The following is a 22,900-nucleotide window of genomic DNA, read 5'->3' on the forward strand; positions in this document are numbered from 1 at the left end:
GCAGCGCAACCGAACCAATAAAACGTCACAATCAATGGCTGCCCAGTAGGAAAAACATCTTTCTGCGGAACTTATTCTTTTTCTCCCGAATACTTTGACCGTTTCCCTCACATTTTGCATAGCCATAGATCCGATCATGAGTGAGTTAACCCCTGACGAGGTATGAACCAAAAATGAGTTGGTGTTTGATAAGTAACAAACTTTTTTAAGAAGATGGCAACTCACACTTTTTTGTGCGGTGATCATGCATGATCATCATCACGATGATTTGTCATTGTAATTATCCAGCAGCGGCACGGGGCATTGTCATTGGCTTTATCGCTCATGTTCTGTGCACAATCATATTGGAGTTCCAGAAAGAGTTCCATATACGGACACTCACAAACCGCATAAGCCAAGTATGAGAATGACTGCCTAGGCTAAGTTTTATGATTTATAAAACCCCGTGAACTGTGCTAGTTTTGGGCTTCGACATCTGCCGCTCTAGGGACCTCAAACCCTACAGTTCTGGGGATGTATGAGACTGGTCTTAAAACTTTTTTGTATGTTTTCCTGCTAAATTAGAATTTTTAGGACATATTATTGGGTTTCAGACGGCTAATGAAAAATAAATTCTGTCATGTCTGTCCGTATATGGAACTCTTTCCGACCTTTCACCATTTGTAAGTTAGCCACACCCTTTTAACAACCCAATGAAATTTGTTCAAACATTGACAGACGCCCTAGTTGAGTTTTCTTTACCTCAGAATTGTTTTATGCCCTGCACCCACTTTTTTGTGTAACGCTAGGCCTAATTGGACGACATTTCTTGTCAACGCAATTGTACCATAAAATCAGTTCATGATAAGGCTGTGCCGAATATCCCATCGATTATCGAATATTCAAATAGTATTTCCTGAATTTGAATATAAGAATGCAGAATTCATGAAAAAGAAGGGAAAATTTTGGTTTGTTTTAAATGAGAAAAATTGGACTATGGAGGCTTGTTTCAAGCAGATGCAATTGAAAAGTGACAGAAATCTCACGATTCACAAATTAAATTATTTATTAAACAATTTAAAAGGAATAGAAATTTTCATCAGAAAAAGAAGTATTGTTCATCTCTTAAATCTTGCTAAATCATGACTGGAGATACTCCTAGACGTGAGACTGTAGTGAATAGAATGTACAATTGTTTGCGTTATTGCAACTGATTTCGTATATGCTTTGTTCATTGACAATCTGCCTGTTGGTAAGACGAAATATTCGGCTATTCACTCGAATTGAAGGTCAAATATTCAAAAAGTAAATTATTCGAATTGACTCAGCCCTAATTCATGACATAAGTACAAGCATTGAAGCCCAACATTATAAATCATGTATGTGGATCAGTCGTGTTAACAAATAACATTCCTATTGAATGACATTGAACTAGTGACCGTGGTCACTCTCATGACAAAATTTAGATTAGAGCAAGTATCAAAAGTAAACATTCTAATATGAAAGTAGAGATAAGTTCCATTGTGATTTAATTTCCTTTTATTTAAAAAACTGTTCAACCATGATTGTACATTTTCTAGCCTGTTCATGCCATTCATTCCCCTTTCAGAAATTTGTTCATTGCCTGCTTTTCAATTTATGAAAACTTAGAACATTGATTGAACATCTAAATGAGATTAATCCTGTGTTTTACTGTTGTTATTGTGCAGCTGCACAAAATTCTTACATTATGAGATTCTGTTTTACATTTAAAGACAATTTTACATTGTCACCTTAAAAGTAAGTGAATGTATGTCTTGAAGTTTTGATTTATAACGTGACATTGTTGGATGTGATTAGGTGATCTGTATGATTGCTCAATCATTTTATGATTTATTGATTTTGCTGCACAATTTGCCGAAAATTGTGGCATCAGCCAATCGTGTTTTCTTTGTACATGTAATTCTTAGAAGTGTGGGATTGTTTCAAGAAAGGGAAGTAACATCTGATATTCTATTATAAACAAGATTGACGGACGGCACAATGCGATCACGCAATCATGCAACCTGATCATGAGATCATATTGATCAACAGCTCACACCCTGTGAGTCTCCAGGAAATGTGGAGCTACAGATTTGACTGTCAAGTTTATGTAGCTTCCACGAAACTAACAAATGCCTTATGGGCGTGTTAACATTTCGTGATGTTCATGAAATTCATCTCGTTAATTGCTCATGAGATACCGGTACTTGTAAGAAATGAGGTGTGGTGTGTGCCTGTTTTCCAGAAAGTGTCTAATGAACAGAATTTTTGAGGGGTACACCTAAAAATAGTTGACCTCTGCAGGTCATTACTCACATTATTCTAAGTATCTTTACAATGTGTGGGCTGATGGCTGTTTCAAATCATAATCCTTTACCAACGTGAAGTTGTCCATACCAGTTGCGTATATATACCTGTACTGCCTTCAGTCATATCAAGAGTGGGTTGGTTGGTAGATAATCTGGTAACTGACCAAAAATGTAGCGTAAGTAGTGTGAGTAGGCTCACGTGCAGTGTTTGTCATTTGTGTCTCGCTGTCACTGCTGTGAATGGGTTCTACCTATTTAGAAACCTCTCTCTTGAAATGTACAGTACATATAAAGTCATGTCTACATGGTCTAGAGTCTGTGTGGTTTTCAAACCGACGATTCTGAGTCATTGCTATGTTAGGTTTGGGTGACCTTACTCTCTGTCAAGGGAACCGTACATCTGCAACCGCATGCTTCATGACGTCTCACACTGTGAGTCACGAATCAACTGAAAGCTGGAAGACATGAAAATATTTGTACATGCACATGTACACACGTTACATACAGTCGAACCTCGTTAATAAGAGCACTGTAAAGGCAAGATTCTGCTCATAACAGCGGAATGGTTGGGTCTCGGTCTTTTGTTTTTCATTGCTTTCATTCCTGATAATACAAGGTTCCTGTTATAACAAGGTAATCTGCCAAGTCCGAAGGGCCTCTTGTTAACGAGGTTCGACTGTACATGTACATGTGTGCCATGTTACATGTGTATGTGTATACAGCCTTTTGTCACATGTGATTTATATACAGGTTTGCAATGTAGACTGGAGACATAGTTTCAGAGGGTAGGAAATTTACACGTGTACCCTTGTCCTTTTGAGGGATACGCACTAATCAACCGAGGAAAGGTTATTTGATGAGTTTACATACTGTACTGTTCATGTATATGCAATGACCAACAAGCTTCCTCTTTTGTTTATAAACCAGCACATGAAAACTTGAGGCTTGCTCATAAATCTTCACCAGCTTGGCAAATAAGATATGTGCATTGTAATCAACTTCCTGTTCTGGTGCCATCGCCAGATAGCTCGTACTTGTAAGTTGTTTGAGATAAAATGGACTGCGAAAGGTTTTATTGTTGATCATCAAGGAATGTCCAGGCACTTTTTGAAATGTGTAGGGAACAGTGGAAATGTTTTGTGTTTACATTGTAGTAGGATGTTGCAATAAACAGTGTTAAAAACCAATAAAAATCTCATCGTTTGGAGCAAGATCAAATACGTGGCTGTGCAGTATCTGTTGTTGATGGGAAATTTTAGCCAGCAATTTAGCAGGAAGAGACGAGCATTTCTCAGCATTCCATTCTGAAAAGATGGGAGACCAGTAATGTAGTCATTAGATATAAAGGTAGCAAAATTCCCTCCAGATGCTGTCGGCTGAGAGAAGTTCATAGATTAGTATTACCAAAAGAAGGAAAGCATGCGTCTCCAGCCTACAGTGTGGCCAGACTGTTTCCACAGAGAAAGGATGTGTTTCATGTTGGAAAGGACTAAACTTTCCACGATTTTGCGGATGTTTTCTGATGGTTGGCCAAGCACAAATGCGACTCAAATTAACAAAATAAGGTGCAATTTGCCAGAGACCCTTTCGTGACGTCTTGAGGTGAAGGCTATTAAAAGGGTCCTGCATGATTGTGAATCCATAGAAACCCTCATCATTTTCCCGGCAGTCTGACGTACTTTTTCACTACGATGCCTGACTGAGAGATACTGAACATGTATCAAAGCAAAGACCTCCAGTTTGTTCTCTCTAAAGCAAACTGAGACAAAATTACTGGGGAAAATGGCCGGAAGACCACTTCGGCAAGATCCAGTCACAAATCACTTGATTTAGTTTCAAAAATATTCCCCTCATTTGTCACCCAGATACGCAGGAGGCGATTAGCACGACTCGACAAAAGCCCACTGGCGGGTGCAGCGAAGGCGACGCCAGCCACTGAGGAGACACCCAATAAACTCGGGGCCTCATCTGTTACATCAGAGGATGAAGGCGAGGGACAAGGGGCACCTGAGGTGACCCCCGCGTCGCCCAGTGAGGCACCCAGTGAGGGACTGCAGGCAGCCTCGGGTGCCTTGGAGGCTTCCAGCCAGCCCGGGATGGAAACAGGTTGGTAACGTGTATGGTTGGCTCACTAGAGGTTCCCAGCTTCAAATTTTCAACCCTAACCTTCCCAGATCCCTCTAAATCTACCTGGAGGGTCTGGAAGACCTCCCAAAATTCAAGAGGAGTAGAACTCGGCCGCCACATCTTGGCACTAGGAACGTGATGTCTCTTCAGGAAAGTTGAAATCCAAAATTTCCTGAAAAGTTGGGGCCAACCCTGCCCCCCCCTGCTATGCTTTTTTACTTTCTCCCAGTACTTTCTTCTCAAGTGCACTGACCTTGCACATTTACTGAACAGCTCTGGGTGTTACATTAGTCCTCAAGCAGGTGTCAATTGATATTAAATGTACTATTTTGTACATGTAGCCGTCAGATGACTGTGAAAATGACACATGTAGCAACTCCGTGCACGGCTTATGCTGCGCTGTTTCAAATGAGAGAGTAGCGATTCACATTGGCAGAATCCTAATCCAGTGGCTGTGGCTTGGGGTATCACTCCTGGCTATGGCAGATGGCTGCAGCCACCAGGCAGCCACTTCTTATAGGTGCACATGTGATTTCCGGCCGCAGCCACAACATTTTGGATGTGGCTTAAAAGAGCCCGATGACTGTGCCACGGTCCTGTGCGTCTTCAGTGCACCGTTGCAATTAATGAGAGGTGAGGTAAAAGTACATGACTTAAAAGGTGGAAGGTCTTTCAGACTATTTGTGAATTTGATGCATCTAGGAAGCACCCCGAAAAAAAAAGGGATTTTACAGTCAGGGTAAAAAAGGCCACAGAAACACCTTACTTTTTTACATCTTATCAAACGGAACTGTCAGCCGGTGTATTGTTTCATCACAATACAGACGAGTCAGCCAGCTCGCTGAGTCAGCCAACGGAAACCATGGAGAGCGCCCCCGACGTCCACGACAGCTTAGATTCTGGCTTCCCGGCGAGCATGGAGATGGACTCAGAAACGTGCGACCAAGGGTAAGCGATCCTGTGTTTTCCGCTTCTCTCTTAGCTGTGCCGTGACTTCGCAGAAAGCGAGCAGCCTGTTTCCATCATTCTCTCGTCTGGCTTACATACGCGTTTCCCCTGCTGTAAACAAAAGATGATCCTCAGTTTCCTGATGTTTGTTGATGTGAGATAGCGAACTCTGCCTTGCAAATTTAATCAGGGTCAATGTACAATGTACAAAATAATGGAACGTTTAACATTTATGTGCAAAACACTGTTCTTTTCCAAATCCTTAACTGGCAATCAAATGACACACTGATGCAGTTATTTTTTATGCATTTTAATTGAACTAGACACTGGTTTACCACAACGTATTTCGTCCATTCTGTGAACTTAACTGCCTGTTGTGCTACCGAGTAAAATTAAACAAAGAAAACCCCTGTAAGGTTTTGGAGTTAGCATATTTAGATGAATTTAGGGCTGTACAACCCGGCTTCTATTACAAACTTTGCAAGTGTAGACATATGATTGTCTAGGAAGCTTAAAATTACACTTTCAAGGACCACATCTCTATATCAAAAATATTAAAATGAGCCTATCTGGTTCATAAGTGACGTCCTCACAAAGGTCGACGCGCCACGATTTGCAGGCTCCCATTGGACGATCGCTGAAGTTGCGCGTTAACTTCCGGTTCCATGTAAATGGCGATCAATGCATGTAAGACTGTGTGCAGTGCATGTGCAGGGTTTAACTTGAAGTGACGTCACACTTACGAACCGGATATATTTATATATATATTTATACATGTATTTATACATGTATTTATATATTTATACATGTAGGTGTATAAATGGTTTTGCAGGGTTTTCGTTTAAATAATTATTCAAAGTGAATTTCTTTAAACAGTGGGAAATTCCAGAAAAATTATGTCACAGAAATATGTCAACATGAAAAATATTGAGCTTTGTGAAAATCTTTGTTTTTCAGTGATCTCTAGCTGCCCGAAATGAGTGTGCAGTGAACAGATGGCAGATCTGCACCTGGATGCAGATGTCATGAAATTGCTCTATGTGTGTTGTTTGTGTGTTACACAAAAGGGGTGGCCCCCCCCCACCAAAGCGTAAATATAGTACATGTAGATTTTCACAGGCCGTAAATGCCAGGAAAGTTTGTTCACTTCCAAAAATTCACCAGGACTGCCTGGAGCAATACGTGCATGCATACTACCTTGTACAAACATATATATGAATAAAATGTTCATGAAATCTCAGTCTTGCAGCAAACCCTCAGGGAAATTATCTTGCAGGATGTCACCAGATGGCTTTTCCAACGAGGGGACTTTTTTCTTAGAACTTGTTTTCAACATACTAATGCCAACTTGTATTTATCTTCAAAGATTACATGTTTAGAATGACTGTCTTGCTTCCTTCTCACCTTCTAAAAAGAGGATGGGGTGGGGCACTCAGAAAAGTGAACAAACTTCCATACTTTTTTGAAAGGTATCTAAAATTCCCCTTGATTCTCAAATCTCAAAATATTTGATTTATAAAAAAGGGTATGTTTATATTCTAGAAATTGTTGAAAGTATTTCAATTTTTTTTTAAATATACATTTTGAATATACAGTGCTTTTAATTTTCAAAGTTGTTTTCTTTTTGAAATATTCCTACAACATACCCTTCCAGACTTGAAGAGCCTCTTCTTTGTTCTGTTTTGTGTTCCAAAGTGTCATCAATTTTGTGACAAACTGTCACTAAATTCCTCTCAGCATTTTGTGTTTTTTTCAGACAATTTAGAGAAAACCGAGACATGTCAAACATTTGAATCCTGGAAAATGGGTGACCTACTTTACTTTACCTATTTTTCTGCTACATATGAAAGAGCCCTTCCAGAAACTGTTGCATTTTGTGTTTTTTCCAGACAATTTCGAGAAAACCGAGACATGTCAAACATTTGAATCCCGGAAAATGGGTGACCTACTTGACTTTACCTATTTTTATACTACATATGAAAGAGCCCTTCCAGAAACTGTTGACCTTGAATCTTGCCTGCTTGGGTTCCAGTTTTGGTTTTGAGTACAAATCTAAACTTTTAAACTCTTGATATGTCTCACATCTGCTGCATTGCATGTACAGTACATGTACATGCAATGTACGTTCACAAGTGTCAGTCGGCTTGCAAAATCAGCTGACCACCTGAAGGATGTGCTGCCGATGGTCCTTGTGTATATATGTGAACATCCTTGAATACTTCCTGTCATTCTTTCGAAATAAAAAAAAAAAACACCCCACAGGAAAGCAACTGTTGTGGGCGGTTTGGGCCTGCACTATCAGTTTCTCATCTCTGCCTGTGCCGTATCCATTCTCGGAAACTCTCGGCCACAAAAGGATTTTTTTTTTGGCTTGTTTTAGTGCATTTCCTCTCATTTGGCATGTGTACGTGTCCGCTGTTGACCGCTGTGTCTTTTCACGGAATTGAGGACGCACTATATACATCTCAACCTCACTTAGTTTATTTAACTTTTCTTGAATGAGCGGGGTGCCCTCTAGAATTGTAATTGCTACTGTGGTACTCTGATAGCTTCATTTATTCAAATGCTGCTATATGTGGTGAGCACCGTCAAACAAAAGCTCTCCAGGTCTGGATGTTAGTTTGAAGCGGGTTTTTTTCACCTTTCGACCGGCAAAGTGAAGTGAGGCATCTCTGCATTTGAAGGGACGAGAGTGTACACGATGGTGCTCAATGCTATCTTCTCCTGCCTCTTCCCCAAAAGGAGTCTGTCTCAGATGGATGTGGACTCGGGAATCGAGAACCCCGAATTGGAGGAGACAGTCAAGAAAGGCAAGAAGCCATCAGCAGAGAAGGTAAAGCTTAAAGGTTGCACTTGGGCCCGAAAAGGGGAGAAGATGGGTCAATGCTTTCACTCTTAAATTACCTAATACATGTAGGTCCCCTAACAGAGAAAAATGAATGATGTCTGTATATGGAATTCTTTCCAAATAATGGAATCTCTCAAGTTCAAATTTTGTGTAGGGAAAGAAAAGGAAGATTAATTAGCACTGCACTTTTAGAGAGACATATGTTAGTCTGAACCTGATGTCTGGCGTGTTAATATAACAGACCTACACAGATTTGGTTTGTATCTCTCTCGATCCACTTTGGCCTCGTGTCCAGAAATGTCCCAGCGAGGCAGAACTGTTGCAGGTTGTGTCCCGTGTTTTCCATGTGTCCTGGAAGGAACAAGGCAAGGACGTTGTGTATCTGGCCGGCTTGGCCACAGAATTTGCAGAAGAGCCAGAGCAAGGTACATTTATGTTCTTTTCGTTGAAATTTTTATTTTTTTTTTTGCTTTATTGTTAGAAACTGGCCTTTTATCTACATGCGTAGTTTCACATGTCTGGTCTTGTATCTGGTCATGTGTCTGGTGTTGTTGCCTGTCTTGTTTGTAGTCTGGCATCTGGTCTTGCGTCTGGTATTGTTGCCAGTCTTGTATGTAGTCTTATGATGGTGTTAACTACATGTACACTGAGCCTTTGGTAACCACTGCCAAGTGGCTACAGCCACATCTCATAGACATGTGCTTTGCTCCTAGCTGTAGCCAGTTCATTCCAACACAGTCCTGGATGTATGTTTGTTATTCTTGATGGCAGTGTTTCCCAACACGGAGGACCTCATCAGCCAGGTTCTGATGGAGGTGCTCACCCAGCACGCCTGCACCGGTAACCCGTTTGCCAACCTGTCTGCTACCACATCACCGGCGGTCGCCACGGCCGGCGCGGGTGGCCATTCACCACAGAGGTAAGGAGTGGGGCTCCATTGAGGGATTTCAGGTGATGTCAGGGCAGCCTTGTTGGCCATCTTGGGAGACTGAATCTAGCGCTCTTTTACCAGGGATGCATTACATCTGTTGATTTGTCTGGATTTCAGGAGTTTTCTAACCTGTCTTTTAAACTCTGGAAAAAATTCTGAGTTTACAATTAACGTTTACAATTAAGGCGTTTTTATGCACAGAAGTGGATGTGGAACACTAAAAAAGTTGATTTTAAGGGAGCCCACAGGCCAACACAGTTACTGGTATGCGAACCATGGGCTCCGTGCTGCCTCGATGCCCTCAAAACCTCTGGTGACTTTTCTGTGAATACTCCACTCTCCTCCAATCTCCACCTGACTTACACCTGTCAGTTGCAGATCTCGTTTACATACGCAGTCACCTCATGTCCTACTCGGTAGACAGAGCATATAAACATTCAATTAAAGTCCTGGCGCAATCAGTCAGGTGTACCTTTAACACCTGCAATTTGCTGTGTGGAACTGTGTGGTTCGTGTGGTGAAGGAAATCCTGGAGGTCGTTGCAGTAAATGCCCATTCAGGGAAAAACTTGTCCTGTCGGTCAAAAATCAGTCACTTGACTGTGAATCCGCCTGCCTCCACGAAGCAGAAGTGACTGTTAATGTTTTCACTTGACACGTCTGCGTCTTGACTGTCCATGATCGATAAGCCAGCTTTGTCTACCAGTCCCTTGCCTCTGTCCGTTGATTGAATTTGACTGATCGCAGTACCAACCAGAATTATGATGCGAGTGTTGGTGACCGGCATGTATAAAGTCTAAGCAGAAGTAGTGGGACTGAATGATTAACTGTCTGTGACGGTTATACTTGTAGCAAAAAGAGTGTCATGTTTCCAGATAGATAACATCTCCTTGTGTCTTTTTTTTTTATCAGTCAGGCCACGGAGAATTTTGCTGGAGATCAAATTACACAGGAAATCACTCTGTATGGGTGTTCGTTTCAAAGCCCGCAGCATCAATTCTGTGTAATTGTCCGATTCCAGAAATTGAAATTGAATATCTTAACATGAAATATTCAACATCATAGTTCAATACTCTCACCTGTGCATGTTTACCTGGAAAGTGTGCTTGATTTACTCGGTTTGTGCTGACCGAATTTGACACCTGTGGCACTGCCATGCCGTTCCTGAAATCGCAACAAACGTTTCTCTTTAACTGAAAGTTGACCGGTTTGGGCATGAGACGTCACAAGTTTCAAATTTGGTCAGTCACTGTTCTCAGTAATTGGCCTATGTATGACTTTGGATCTGCCCTAGAGGGAGCCAATGACATATTTACTGCTCTAAATTTGACAAGAGGCAATGAATTATTCAAGTCGACCAATGATAGCCATGTTTGATCAGCCATTCATTCCTGAAATGGCAATATCAAGATGGATATGTTTTCCAGGTAGCTGAGATGATTTTAGTAATGTTTGTGAAACCAGTGAGCAAGTGTAATTCGCCTTCAGATAGAAGCACCTCCTCGTTGGTCGAAAAGAACCGCATTGGTCGGGAGTGTTCATTTTGTAGCGATGCGACTGCAGCGCATGCGTTTCCTAGTTGTTTGTGAACCAGTGATGCACAATAAGTACCAAAGGAGCCTCTGTTGCTATAGCGCCCTCTCTTGGTCCAAGTGAAGAGCTGGTGTGGTTCTTAACTGCTCAACCACCTATTTGGTTTACATCAGGCTTGATGTCTCCCTATCATTTCCTTGATAAGTACTTGTATGCCCCAGTGGACTACAATGGCCCACTCAGGACAATTTTTAGCACAAATGCCAACATGTTAATGGTTAAAAAGGTTGATCTTTTTAAACTTACGAGTGCGAATTTTACACTCATTGCTGCAGTTCGTCCCAGCAGACATCAGTGGCTCCCAGTAGTGCGGGGGACCAGTGTAGCAGCAAACCGGAGAACCCCGAGCCAGAAATGCTGTCCTACCTCTTGCAGTGCTACCAACGCATCCGCAACGAGGAGCGCACCGCCCCCAAGGTAAAGAAGCGTCAAGTCCAAACTGCAGACTTGCACAGCAAAGAAATAATGGCGCCAGCAGGGTCCATGTTATCCGTGCCGCCGAGTTGAAAATGTTGCTTAGCACTTTTGTAGGCTAAACTAAACTTTGCTTAGGACCTTCTACAAGTCAATAGGTATACATGACATTTTGCCCTGTGGACTGTTTTAGATTGGCATATTTTTTCTGTTCTGAACAAATTTTTCCATGAAATTGGCTTCTGAGCTGTCTTGTAATGCATATTCCTTTTAGTTTTTGTTTAGCCGAATTAATGGACCTGTAATTTTCAGTTTCAGTTATCAGAACACTGCGATTAATCTAATCAGGTCATCGTATTGTTCATTCATTTTTCCCCAATTCCAAATTCTGATTCAAAATCTAATTTTCAGCATCCAAAACAGACTCCATTTCTCGAGCCTATCCCGTGCAAACCAGTGTTTTTGAGAGCATGATTGTTTTTGTTGAACGCAGCGTTACAGCCAGCCACCGTTCAGCAATCTGGCCTCTGCAGCCAGGCTACAGTGCGTGCACCACGCTGGGCTGGTCCTACAAGGGGCCTTCACACAACCAGGGTCAGTTGGTCAATCTCTCCTTTTCTTGCCAGTGATTTGCCTGCTGCGAACGGAGTTCAGTGACGATGGGCTATCATGTAGTCACATTAGGCTTGATTCCCCAAATTATGTATTCAAAACACATGTCACTGGTTTCCTACATCATGAACGATTTTGAAACTCAAAACATTTGGGAAAATACCAACAGACAGCGCTATATTTGTAAATTTCCCATATGCAAATGCAGTACTGTTCATATCTTGAAGCTGTGCTATGACATTCTGTTGACGTCTGGCAAATAGTTCTGCTGGGGATAGTTCATGGGGAAAAGATCTGCATACACTGTCAAGAAATAACCATAACTAGTTCTTGCACCAGCCAACTCGTTCTGTTATCGGGTTCCTTATCCATTGCATTTGTGTGCACCTTTATACCTTTCTTAAATATACGAAAAAAAAATTGAAATCCTTTTCGGAATTAGCGTACTGAAAAGTGGACTTCTCTATTTGTTTTTCCAAGCTTTTCTGGATAAGTGAGGGTGCTGTTATATGAAGTAAATCAAGAATGACACTTTTTCCGTGTTCACGTTGTCGCATTAAATTTGGAACCCCAATTTGGCTCTTTGAAAAGAGATCCGAGAAAATGGTTGCCCGCTGGCTTACTGCCGTATACCTTATGACAGTATAACGCCAAAGAAATGAAAAGTCATGACAGGAAAATATACAAAGTTTTCGCACGTTTTTGCGCGCAAATTAATGCGGTGTTGATCTTCAGTGCTTGGCATGACATCACAACTTAGCTCATGAACATGGACATTTGCACCAGCATTAAAACCAAAATGGCTCCACAATGCAGATTAAAATAGCAAAACAAAAGTCCAAAAACGAGGTTAATTGAAATGCCAAAGATGCAGTTTCAATTGATGCGGTAAAATAATTGTATTGCATGGTCATTTTCAAATGGTCTGTCGTTCGTCTCCTTACACCTTGAATGGCACCGGATTTTTTTTGGGCTTGTCCATCAGGTCTTCAACTTTGTTATTAGCCCCCCTTCTTTTGAGTCATTCACTCCCACGGGGGTTCCTCCAGGAGCTGGTCTCAGCAACCAGGGCGGACAACGCAAGCTTCCAGATGGTAGGTAGCCCTTTTCGTTGCCTTCTGTTCCTTTAAATGCTTTGAATTTCAGGCTGCCAAATCCAATGTTATCCTAACAATTCAATTCACCCTGTAAATTGCGTGCTCCTCCCATAGATATTTACTCCAGTAATAATTGCGCTCGTACAAGCTATCCAGAGATGTTCATTGGACAGTGACAGCTACAAAGCTCCCTTATCTGTGAGTTCGAAAACCCTTCCTCTCTCCTTCATGTGTGCATTTGTTTGTTTGTGGTCATTCTTACAGTCCTTTGACTTTTTTTCAGTGTTGTATTAAACTCGTTCAAAAGCTCTTCAAATGAGCTGTGACAAAAGCATTCTTTTGTCATTGTTCACCGTGTTACTTGTGACTGGCCTTGTGAAGGGACTTGTGACTGGACTTGTGACTGGATTTGTGAAGGGACTTGTGACTGGCCTTGTGAAGGGACTTGTGACTGGTCTTGTAAAGGGACTTGTGACTGGCCTTGTGAAGGGACTTGTGACTGGCCTTGTGAAGGGACTTTGGACTGGACTTGTGACTGGCCTTGTGAAGGGACTTGTGACTGGACTTGTGAAGGGACTTGTGACTAGATTTGTGAAGGGACTTGTGACTGGACTTGTGAAGGGACTTGTGACTTGCCTTGTGAAGGGACTTGTGACTGGACTTGTGAAGGGACTTGTGACTGGCCTTGTGAAGGGACTTGTGACTGGCCTTGTGAAGGGACTTGTGACTGGCCTTGTGAAGGGACTTGTGATTGGACTTGTGATGGACTGGAATGCTACACTGCTTGCTGTTATCTCTCTGTAGTTGTATCAGTCTTGGTTGACATAACTGACTTATTTTTCCTTGTACAGGCCATGAATGAGCTGTGTAAAATAAAACTTGGAAATTCCCGACCGATATGCAGACTGGTAAGTCGATAGGATTCATAATGTTGGTGTTCACTGAGAGTGAAACTCTCTGCGTTTATGCTGAAGTCTGTAGACGGATGTGGTCTCTTCTTTAATTGGGATGGCTTTCTAAAACTTGGTCGTCCTTTCAGTGCAAGCCTCGTAGAGCGAAGGGTTGGGCAATTCTAGTTGGTCTGTTGAGTCAGTTCTGTACATGGTGCATTCTGTTTTAGGCACTTGGATTTGTAACATGTGTGTGGGACGTGCGTGCACATTTTGAGTAATGTTGCATGAAGTATTGACTACTGATTTTCAACTGAATGTGCACAAAAACCCCCCACACACGGCTGTGGTGTCATGTTAAATGTCTGCTGTATCTCTCTGTTACAGTTGAGGAAGTTCTTTGGCATAGAGTACAAACCAGACGTTGGTACACTAATGGTATTCTCCCCCACTGCAGTGCGTCAGTAGTTGATTACATTTGATCTCAAGTGATCTTGATTAGATTTCTCCAATGCCCTTTGATTCTTGTTTTAGGTGAGCTCTCTGCCGCAGTGGTTACCCGATCCTATCACAGGGGCCCTGGGTCGCGAGGTGGAGAAAGTCTCTCTTTTAGGGGCGTTCTTGTCCCTGTCCGTCTTTGCAGAAGACAATGTGAGTACAATGAGGGACAGTGGGAAGGAGGGGGGGGTTTCTGAAACGTGGGAGAACTTGCTAAGCGTAGGTAATGCTTGCTTAGCAGCAACAGAGTGCCAGCCACAGTATCACATCTGAACTGATGTTTCTCATCAGGTTTGACAGTAGCAACTTGCTGCCAACCAACTCGTCCAAATTGCGATCCACTTAGGATTAGTTAATATGCTGAGGGAGTCTAGGTGGCTCATTGGTATGTTGCCATGGAGATGTGTGTATGGTTGTCATGGAGACACCCCGGGTACTTTAGACACTGGTCACTTTTGGCACGTTTGTCATGTGATTTAGAATCATCCCAGATCCATTTAATCACTGGTATCATTCACAATGCTACAATAAGAACTTCCAAGAAGCGAGACTCCTAGCACTGCGTCAGGTAGCCACATTTATACCCTTTACAGTGCTGTTTCCAACAAAGTCAATTATATGTAACACCATGTGTTAGATTATGATGGAATTTTGGTTTCTAGGGAGTTGATTAAACGGATGATTTGTTCGCGGTTTCGTTGCAGACCAAAGTGGTGGAAAAGTATTTCTCAGGACCCATGCTGACGCAGGACAGTATCCGCATCCTCAACGACAGCTTACAACATCACCTGCACTTCATTAGGGTGAGCAGACTTTCTGTTGAGCGGTTGTCTTTTAAGAATATCTCGGCCTGGAAGAGTCATCCTTTTTGTTACCTACTCACTGATGGGATTGGACGGACTTTGCTGCCCCCCCCTCCTTGCACATTGATACCGAAACATGCTCTGAATCATACCAGCATAGACATGGAGGTTGGCCACAACCTCAAAGGTATTGGGGGGGCGAATCACCATCCAACACCCCTCTTTTTTGATTAATAGAGGTTTTTCACATTAAACACGACGGGCAAAGGCATTTCAGGAAACGTACCCTGTCCACGGAGGCGCACGCATTTTTAATCTGTGTATTTCTATTTTACAATTTCCTGTACACCAGAACGTTGAGAGGCTTTGATGGCCTGCAGGTTTCCGCGCACATCTGTGTAAATTGAACGCTGACCGTCAGAAATCATGTGACGGCAACTCCTCTGTAGCTAAAATCTTGAAGAAGATGAGATTTGGCCTCTTTCTAATCGCAGATGATTTTGTGGAGTCATCTGCACCTCTGCATTGTACAGAAACAAGCAAGACTTCAGATTTTAGTATTGCTTTTGTTTTTCCGTTTTTAAGCTGCCATTTCTGGACCCCAGGATTAAATAGGCATTTGTAAGTTGAGATTTTCTTTCCCTTTTTTTCCCCTCCAGAATGAGTTACACGAGATTATCCACAGCATATTAGTCAACAGCGAGAGCAGGGAGGCCATGGTCAAATACTTTGCGGCGGTCATCAAACGGAACCACAAACGAGCCCAGATGCAGGTAGGACAGACATCAGACCAGATGCTGGGAAGAAGCCCCTCCCAGAATGGTTTGGAGGTGGTAGAGTGTACCTTCTTTGCTCTGCCGAGACTGCTTTGTTGAGAAAGAAACAATAACTTTTTTTTTTTGCCCTTGACCGCATTTTTTGTTTTCTTTGCGCAAGGCAACTTTGAAAACCAGCAGTCCAGCAAAACGTTGTTTGGGCTAAAGTTCAGAGTGAGATCCTTTCACGGCAAAACTCATTTTGGCTGACTGTGTTAGCCATTCTGCAATAGCCACGAGGTTGTCTTAATCAAGGCCCCGTCGACAGCTTCTGTGCAAATGCTTCGTAATGAAAGAGTTGTATTTGTACACTGTTGGAAAAATTTTCTGTAATAGATGCGTTTACGCTTATAGCTTTCACTTCAGTGCCTAGCTTTCTCTTTTTGGAGTTGTTGGAATGATGATTGAGTTTCGTTAGTGATTATTGGTTATTTGCTACTGCTCAGGTTGATGAGAGTCTGGTTGCCGGGGACGGATTTATGCTGAATCTCCTTGTGGTGTTGCAGAGATTGAGCGTCAAGATAAAACTCGACATGGTAGGGCTCTTCATCTTTTTTGTGCCTCGATGAGCGAAACAAGTGATCTGTGTCAAAAGGAATCATTTTGACATGATGGCGCGACGGCGAAATTAAGTACTGCGCGTGACTGAAGACTTGTCTCCTTTTCGTTTCCCCCACAGGTGGACGTGATGTACCCACACCACCCCAAGTCCCTCATTGACATCTCTCAGGACACCCGGCTGAAAGCCTCGTCGCAGGAGGCCGCCGATTGGGTGGAAGAATGCAGTAAGTCACTCACCTACATCTTTGCAGTTTGTTCTGATTTCTGTCACCTCAGTTCTCCAGTGTCTGATCAGCTCAATCGGTGAATCGCTTTTCCACTGTATTGTCTCAAGAAGTACTTGGCCAACTGGCAAGAACCTCATCATCCAATCTCTCACACCAGCCTGTCATTTGCGACTGGAAGAATCCAGCTCTGACGCGATCACTGGACCCTAGCATTTTCTCCCACAGCCTTAGATAAGCATCTGGCTAACTGGTTGATGCGTAAGTTTCCGACCTGGTGTTTCTTTCCACCTTTCCACTGCCATCGTCTAGCACTCATGCCAGCTTATCACTCTATCCCCAGGAATACCTCTTCAATTTGCCCCATTTCATCTCCAGTTTGTCTTCGCCACTCTCTAGACAAGCGGCCAGCCAACTGGTTGGACCCCAAGGTCTGGATAATTTTTCCATCCTCTCAAACCATCAACTGCCAACACTGAATACTTATTCGGCCTTATCACTTCTTCAGGTCCTGGAAAACTTGTTCGGATTCACCCTGATCTCCCTCATCTTCTCTCCCACGCTCGTCAGATAAGCGGTCGGTCGCCAGGTGAAATCCAAAGCTCCAAATGCCACCTTCTGCCCCTCCGTTGCCAACACCCAGCACACACTCTGCCAAATCTCCTCTCGAAGTCTCTTGACTATCGGTCAGACTTAACCCGATCTCTCTCATCTTCCTTTCCCCTCCCCCCACACACACTCTCCAGATAAACGGCCAGCCGCCTGGTTGGAGCCCAAGTTCCCCACCCAGTGCTACTTCCTCACCCTCCACTGCCAGCACCTGGCGCTCATGCCGGCCTGCCGTCACTACACCCGCCGCATCCGGGGGCTGCGGGAGCTGGCCCGCATGGTGGAGGAGTTGCAGGGACAGGAGGAGCAGTGGAAGGGAACGCCCAACGAGCGACGCAACCGACAGCTCCTGGAGAAGTGGAAGTTGCAAATCAAGGTTGGGCTTCTGTAGATCTCGCCTCTCATTCGTTAGATCAGAGATGTCCAGTGAGCTGCTTCTGTCGGCATGATAGAACTAATGTTACCGAAGGGATGAATTTATGGTTGCATTAGCTATGAAATTCAAAGCTTATGGTCAACGTCGTGTGCTTACCGCATCAGCAACTAATTGAGGTTCTGCATAACAGCCATTTTTCCGGTAAGAGCCTTTGTTCCACAGGCATACACGAGTAGACCTTTTGTACTGTCCTCCGTAACACAACAAGCAAGTTAGCGGAAAGATGGCTGAAGTGCAGAGCCTCTGTACTAAATCATTGAGATCTGTGGACGACACAACGGCAGTATTAGTCTCAAACTCAGAAGAGTTGCTCTGAAAGAGAAACGTCGACTGTGTCATCTCAACATATTTAGACAGTCATGCTGTGTTGGCTCTTCGGAGAATCCCATGCAAACTCGAGAATCCTGCAGAAAATTCTGTCCTAGCCGTGCAGGCGTGTAATCTGTTGTTATGGGTCGCACACAAACCTCAAACCAAGCTTGCTAACCTGTAAAATACACAACTAGTGTCCTGCTCTAGAGAGATTCAACTTGGATGCAGGAGCCAGAACGCTTCTTAGTAAAATGACCAACTTTTGTCTGCCTGCGTCAGCTTTTGCGACTCTAACGGGACAAGAAAAGGGGCGATTTCTGCCTTCTTAGCATGGAGTTGTATTCCTGAGTGATAAGGTAGATTTATTCGTTCCATAGTCTCACTGTGCCCCGCTTTGATTTTTTGCCCGGCAGAAGCTAGACAAGGCCAAGCTTTGCGGCGATGCGGGCCTGCTGGATGAGAACCTCCTCAGGAACTGCTTCCAATTCTACGGCACGGTCATGTTCCTGCTCCTCAAGCTGCTCACGCCCAAGGACCAAGAGTAAGGGACACCGACCAATTGGGCTTCATTTCAAATTATTGCTGAGCGGATTTATGCGCTAGGCAAACATCAGCTGGAAACCATCCAGGAGCCATACAAATACGTGCATGTTTGGCTGGTAACCTCTTTTCACCAAGCAGTCACTTTTTGGGCTAAGCAGTTCTGGGGCTCCCGGTAACAAGAGATGAAGAGAATTTGGATTTTGTTCAACACCTCGCTTGGATGTTGTCTCAAGTTTACATATGTTCACAGACTGTTCTTCGTTTACCTGCAGTAGAATCCGTCTACCTCTACCCAAGGAAGTGCCCATGGAATTTGCGGCGTTACCCGAACACTACATCGAAGACATTGCTGAGTTCATCTTATTCATCGTACAGTAAGTCGGAAGGAAAATAACTCCAGTCGTGTTTTGTTCTTGTACGGTGTTTTCGTGCCGGTAAATACAGAGTGAAGCTCAAGTCCAGTGGACTTGCATTGCACAAAGTCTGAATCTTATGGTTTTTTTATGTTCAGGAATATTGCTTTATTTTGCATATGAAAGAGGAAAACTTAGCTCTCTCTGGAGTTTGCTTATGGCTTGATGTGGATGGAAAAAGTTTGTTCTGTGAGATCCAAAAGGTTTATAACTCAAAAGTGGTTCCGGTGATTTTGACCGATTTTGCTAGGTTGGGTCATATTTTTGGTGGGCTGCTTGTTTGTCTTCATGTGCCTCCCCCTTGTTTATTTCTCCGCCCACCAGACACTGCCCACAAGCCCTAGAAGACACAGCTCAGCAGGACATGGTGCTATTTATAGTTGTCATTGTCTGCTCAGCGCACTGCATCCGTAATCCCTACCTGGTGGCCAAGCTCGTCGAGGTAAGAATTGGGAAAGCCAAATATCATCCTCAGTCACTGTGTTTTATGTTTTGTTTAGGCCATGCCCATCTCTGATGTTAAGAGCTAGATCGTGGTCCCTGCCAATACGTGCGATTCACAGTGCAGTACGCCACAAAGAGGTTGTCATGGAGGGGCTTTTTTGCAATGCATCATGGGCTAAAAAGTCGACAGTCTCATTCACTAACTGCTCTGTGCACGGAAAGCTTGAATTTTTTCCCGAAAAGTTTATTTTGTTTAAAACTTCGATATTGCTTATTGCGAAGGGGTGTCAAGTGTGCAAAATGATGGTGTTGTGTGATGCAGGGGACACCTCAATCAATCAAATATCCCCAAATTATCTATGAAGTGGGCTTAATTGTGACAGCATGGCAACCGTAAACTTGAAAAGTAGCCTGTCTGCGGCAAACTCTAGGCGACCGCTGTCTTGTGAATTGCCTATATTGCAAATACGTTGCCACATGGTGACAGTAGACAGCCATGCTTTTAAACTGTGTAGGAGGGTTAGGATCAAAGCAGTAATCTCTTTATCTCTTTCAATGGAACACCTGTTCAGGTGATATTTGTTCTGAGTCCAGCCGTCCAGACCAGAACGGCCAAGATCTACGAAGCCATCCAGATCCATCCGTTGGCCATCAACCACCTGGTGCCAGCCCTCATGACCTTCTACACCGGTAAGCCGACAGGACCACAGTGGGTCTGTCAGAAGTCACCGCTGGCCACAGCTTGGGCCTCGACCTCCGTCTTTACAAGTTTGGACCCTGATGTTAAAGTGCCGGGCTCGGGTTCGGGTTATTTTCTGCTTTAGGAACATCAGGTCCTCCTGTACCAAGTCTTAATTTGGAGTCAGGTTCTAGAAGACATTAAAGACTTCAATTGATTCTGGAGTTACATGTAGGATCAAAGCCAAAGTCAGAGATGAACCTGCCGAGAACTGTGGGTTTGAGGGGCGACTCAGTAATTGCTCACAGCAACCGAGCAATGTTTCCGCAGCGAATCAGTCATTTTTCTTTTTCTCTCCCTTTTTTTGGTGGGATATCCAGATGTGGAACAGACAGGAGCCAGCAGCGAGTTTTACGACAAGTTCAGCATCCGCTACCACATCAGTATCATCTTCAAGTCCCTGTGGCGGCTACCCATGCACCGTAATGCTATGATCAAATTCAGCGGGTGAGCGCAATCCCTTCTCTCTCGGACACCCTGCTCTGTTTTTGTCAGTTTGAGAAACAGCAAGAGTTGTGAAATGTCCAACTGTCTGGTATTTGTGCGCTAATTAAAAGGAAATGACGGTTTTCCCTTTGCTATTCGTCAGTTTAACAAGTTGTCATCAAAGGGTTTCATTGGTTAGCCATCTCGAGTAGAAGCACCCCCCTCATCGGTTGGAAAGAGCCGCGTTGGTTGGGAGTGTTAATTTTGTTGGTAGTGACACAACTGCAGTGCTTGAGTTTCCTTGTCATTCGCAAAACAGCGATGTGCAGTTAGTACCAAAGGAGCCTCCGTTGCTGAGGAAAAGCGCCCTCTCTTGGTCCAGCTCGAGGCCCATAGATGGCTGTTTGCGAAATATTCAAAGGTCCAGACCCTGATCGGAGAAACCTCACCAGGGAGTTCAGTTTCTAAGTCAGAATTGAAGGGTACCCCGTCTTCTCGTGCATTAATACCTCTCCCCTCTCCCTGCCAGGTCGCAGTCCGAGTTCGTGCGCTTCATCAACATGCTGATGAACGACACCACCTTCCTGCTGGACGAGAGCCTGGCTTGCCTCAAGAGAATCCACGAAGTCCAGGAGGCCATGAAGAACAAGGAGGCTTGGAGTGCCTTGGATCAGGTGAGGCGAGCTTTTTGTCTGGAAAACCCAGGGGGTGTAAAATTTGAGAGAGCTGCTTAGCAAATTCTATGGCTCAGCAGATTTCTATGTTGAGCAACACCGAGCGGACAGCAGTCAAATGAAGTACAGAATGCATTGCCTTTTGGGCTGGTAACCTTTCTCTGCTAAGCATATGGTGTATGTGGTTAGCAATTTCTATACTCTGTGAGTTTGGCCTAGGGATCAAATTAGGAATTTGGTAGAGAAAGATAATTCTCCATAGCTTTAAACACCTCTGTAGCCGTCTGTTTACACAGATTATTACGATTTGATGTATAAAGGAAACACATTCAGGATAAGAGCATGTGACATCAATCCAGCTCCATCGAAATCCATCAAAATCTTGCAGACCTTTTCCGTAGATTTTGGTGGATTGGGGGGTCCTCTGGCTTCCTAATGAGCTGTATGCTCGATGTTTTTTTTTTGTCTTTCACAGGAGGAGAGACAGGGTAAAATCCGCCAGCTGTCCACAGACGAGAAGCAGTGCCGGTCCTACCTAACGCTGGCCAACGAGACGCTGGAGATGTTCAATTACCTCACCAAGGAGATCAAACAGCCATTCCTTAGGCCGGTGAGTGGCTTGCAATGCAGCCCAAGTTTTTGTGGAGAATTGTTGCAACTGGATTGATGCTGTTGTTTTGGAGGCACAGACTTAGAGTGGTGGGGCCTGGGCTCTTCGAAGGAAAGGTGATCATCGCACTGCTTCTGTTGACTAATTTACTCGAGCCCGTTTTTCAAATCTGAGAATTGTCTTCGACTTTTGGCTTCATAACTGCCTCTTGAAATGTTGTCCTCAACTGATGGAAATGCTCAAAGACGTGGCATTGTTGATGTAGGATTTTATGTTTCTGGCGGGTAGAGTCGATTGGTATTGAGTGGGAGTTCCATATGTGTTCAGTTTGAAATATAATAAAAAAGTGTTCACATTATAAACGAGTAATTAAAATTTTGCCTGAGTGTTCAGTCTGAGTGTACATTTCATAAAAGGCTGAGCGATTTCTTATGTTTGAAGTCGTGCTGTGAGTGTTGTCTCTTTGATTTTGACTTATTGCAAGTTCTTCTCGCCTTGGCTCACATTAATCTTGATTTGAATTAAAAACCAGTCACCATTCGGATGGTGAACTCCGGCGACAAGCCTTGGCTATCCCTGACGTCTAGTATCCTTTTTTTTTTGGTGTGCGTGCCGTAGGAGCTGTGCGACAGGCTGGCGGCCATGCTCAACTTCAACCTGCAGCAGCTGTGCGGGCCCAAGTGCAACGACCTGAAGGTTGAGAACCGGGACAAGTACGGCTTCCAGCCGCGCCGCATGCTGGACCAACTGGCCACCATCTATTTGCACCTGGACAGCGAGGAGCTTGCTACGGCGTTGGCCAACGATGAGGTAAGGGATGGGTGCGCTACTCGGTCCGCTCAGCGCGGAGGGGAAACAAAGGGATGGCGTGTCCTCACTTAGAATGGAAAAAAAAAAAGAACCTGCGAACCGCGTGTGCGCGCACAGGTTCTCGCAAGTTTGTTGGGAAAGGCAGTGAGGGGGTGTGACCAATATCTGCTTGGGGGGGGGACACTTCCAGTCAGAGTGGATTTGGCCATCTTGTA

At 43.8% G+C, this 22,900-nt stretch overlaps 1 protein-coding gene across 2 annotated transcripts in view; it reads left to right on the forward strand.

The window, feature by feature from the left end:
* The window catches only part of ube4b (ubiquitination factor E4B), a 26,462-nt gene continuing 3,562 nt past the window's right edge, over nucleotides 1-22,900 (forward strand). Inside the window, exons 1-25 of one of the 2 annotated variants that reach the window (XM_022234635.2) lie at nucleotides 1-160; nucleotides 4,175-4,415; nucleotides 5,261-5,384; nucleotides 8,127-8,217; nucleotides 8,528-8,657; nucleotides 9,004-9,151; nucleotides 11,031-11,172; nucleotides 11,663-11,763; nucleotides 12,767-12,875; nucleotides 12,993-13,076; nucleotides 13,730-13,786; nucleotides 14,303-14,419; nucleotides 14,971-15,069; nucleotides 15,729-15,842; nucleotides 16,331-16,420; nucleotides 16,564-16,669; nucleotides 17,416-17,654; nucleotides 18,440-18,567; nucleotides 18,842-18,943; nucleotides 19,307-19,424; nucleotides 19,999-20,116; nucleotides 20,486-20,612; nucleotides 21,121-21,265; nucleotides 21,741-21,875; nucleotides 22,494-22,685. In XM_022234635.2, coding sequence (XP_022090327.2) covers nucleotides 137-160; nucleotides 4,175-4,415; nucleotides 5,261-5,384; nucleotides 8,127-8,217; nucleotides 8,528-8,657; nucleotides 9,004-9,151; nucleotides 11,031-11,172; nucleotides 11,663-11,763; nucleotides 12,767-12,875; nucleotides 12,993-13,076; nucleotides 13,730-13,786; nucleotides 14,303-14,419; nucleotides 14,971-15,069; nucleotides 15,729-15,842; nucleotides 16,331-16,420; nucleotides 16,564-16,669; nucleotides 17,416-17,654; nucleotides 18,440-18,567; nucleotides 18,842-18,943; nucleotides 19,307-19,424; nucleotides 19,999-20,116; nucleotides 20,486-20,612; nucleotides 21,121-21,265; nucleotides 21,741-21,875; nucleotides 22,494-22,685 — 3,081 coding nt within the window. In that variant the 5' untranslated portion in view covers nucleotides 1-136. The remainder of the gene's footprint in view (nucleotides 161-4,174; nucleotides 4,416-5,260; nucleotides 5,385-8,126; nucleotides 8,218-8,527; nucleotides 8,658-9,003; nucleotides 9,152-11,030; nucleotides 11,173-11,662; nucleotides 11,764-12,766; nucleotides 12,876-12,992; nucleotides 13,077-13,729; nucleotides 13,787-14,302; nucleotides 14,420-14,970; nucleotides 15,070-15,728; nucleotides 15,843-16,330; nucleotides 16,421-16,563; nucleotides 16,670-17,415; nucleotides 17,655-18,439; nucleotides 18,568-18,841; nucleotides 18,944-19,306; nucleotides 19,425-19,998; nucleotides 20,117-20,485; nucleotides 20,613-21,120; nucleotides 21,266-21,740; nucleotides 21,876-22,493; nucleotides 22,686-22,900) is intronic. The other variant, XM_022234636.2, reaches the window with a different exon arrangement.

This window comes from Acanthaster planci, linkage group LG16, assembly GCF_054643075.1.
Source record: "Acanthaster planci isolate LZ-2023a linkage group LG16, COTS_SCS, whole genome shotgun sequence".
Classification (NCBI taxonomy): domain Eukaryota; kingdom Metazoa; phylum Echinodermata; class Asteroidea; order Valvatida; family Acanthasteridae; genus Acanthaster; species Acanthaster planci.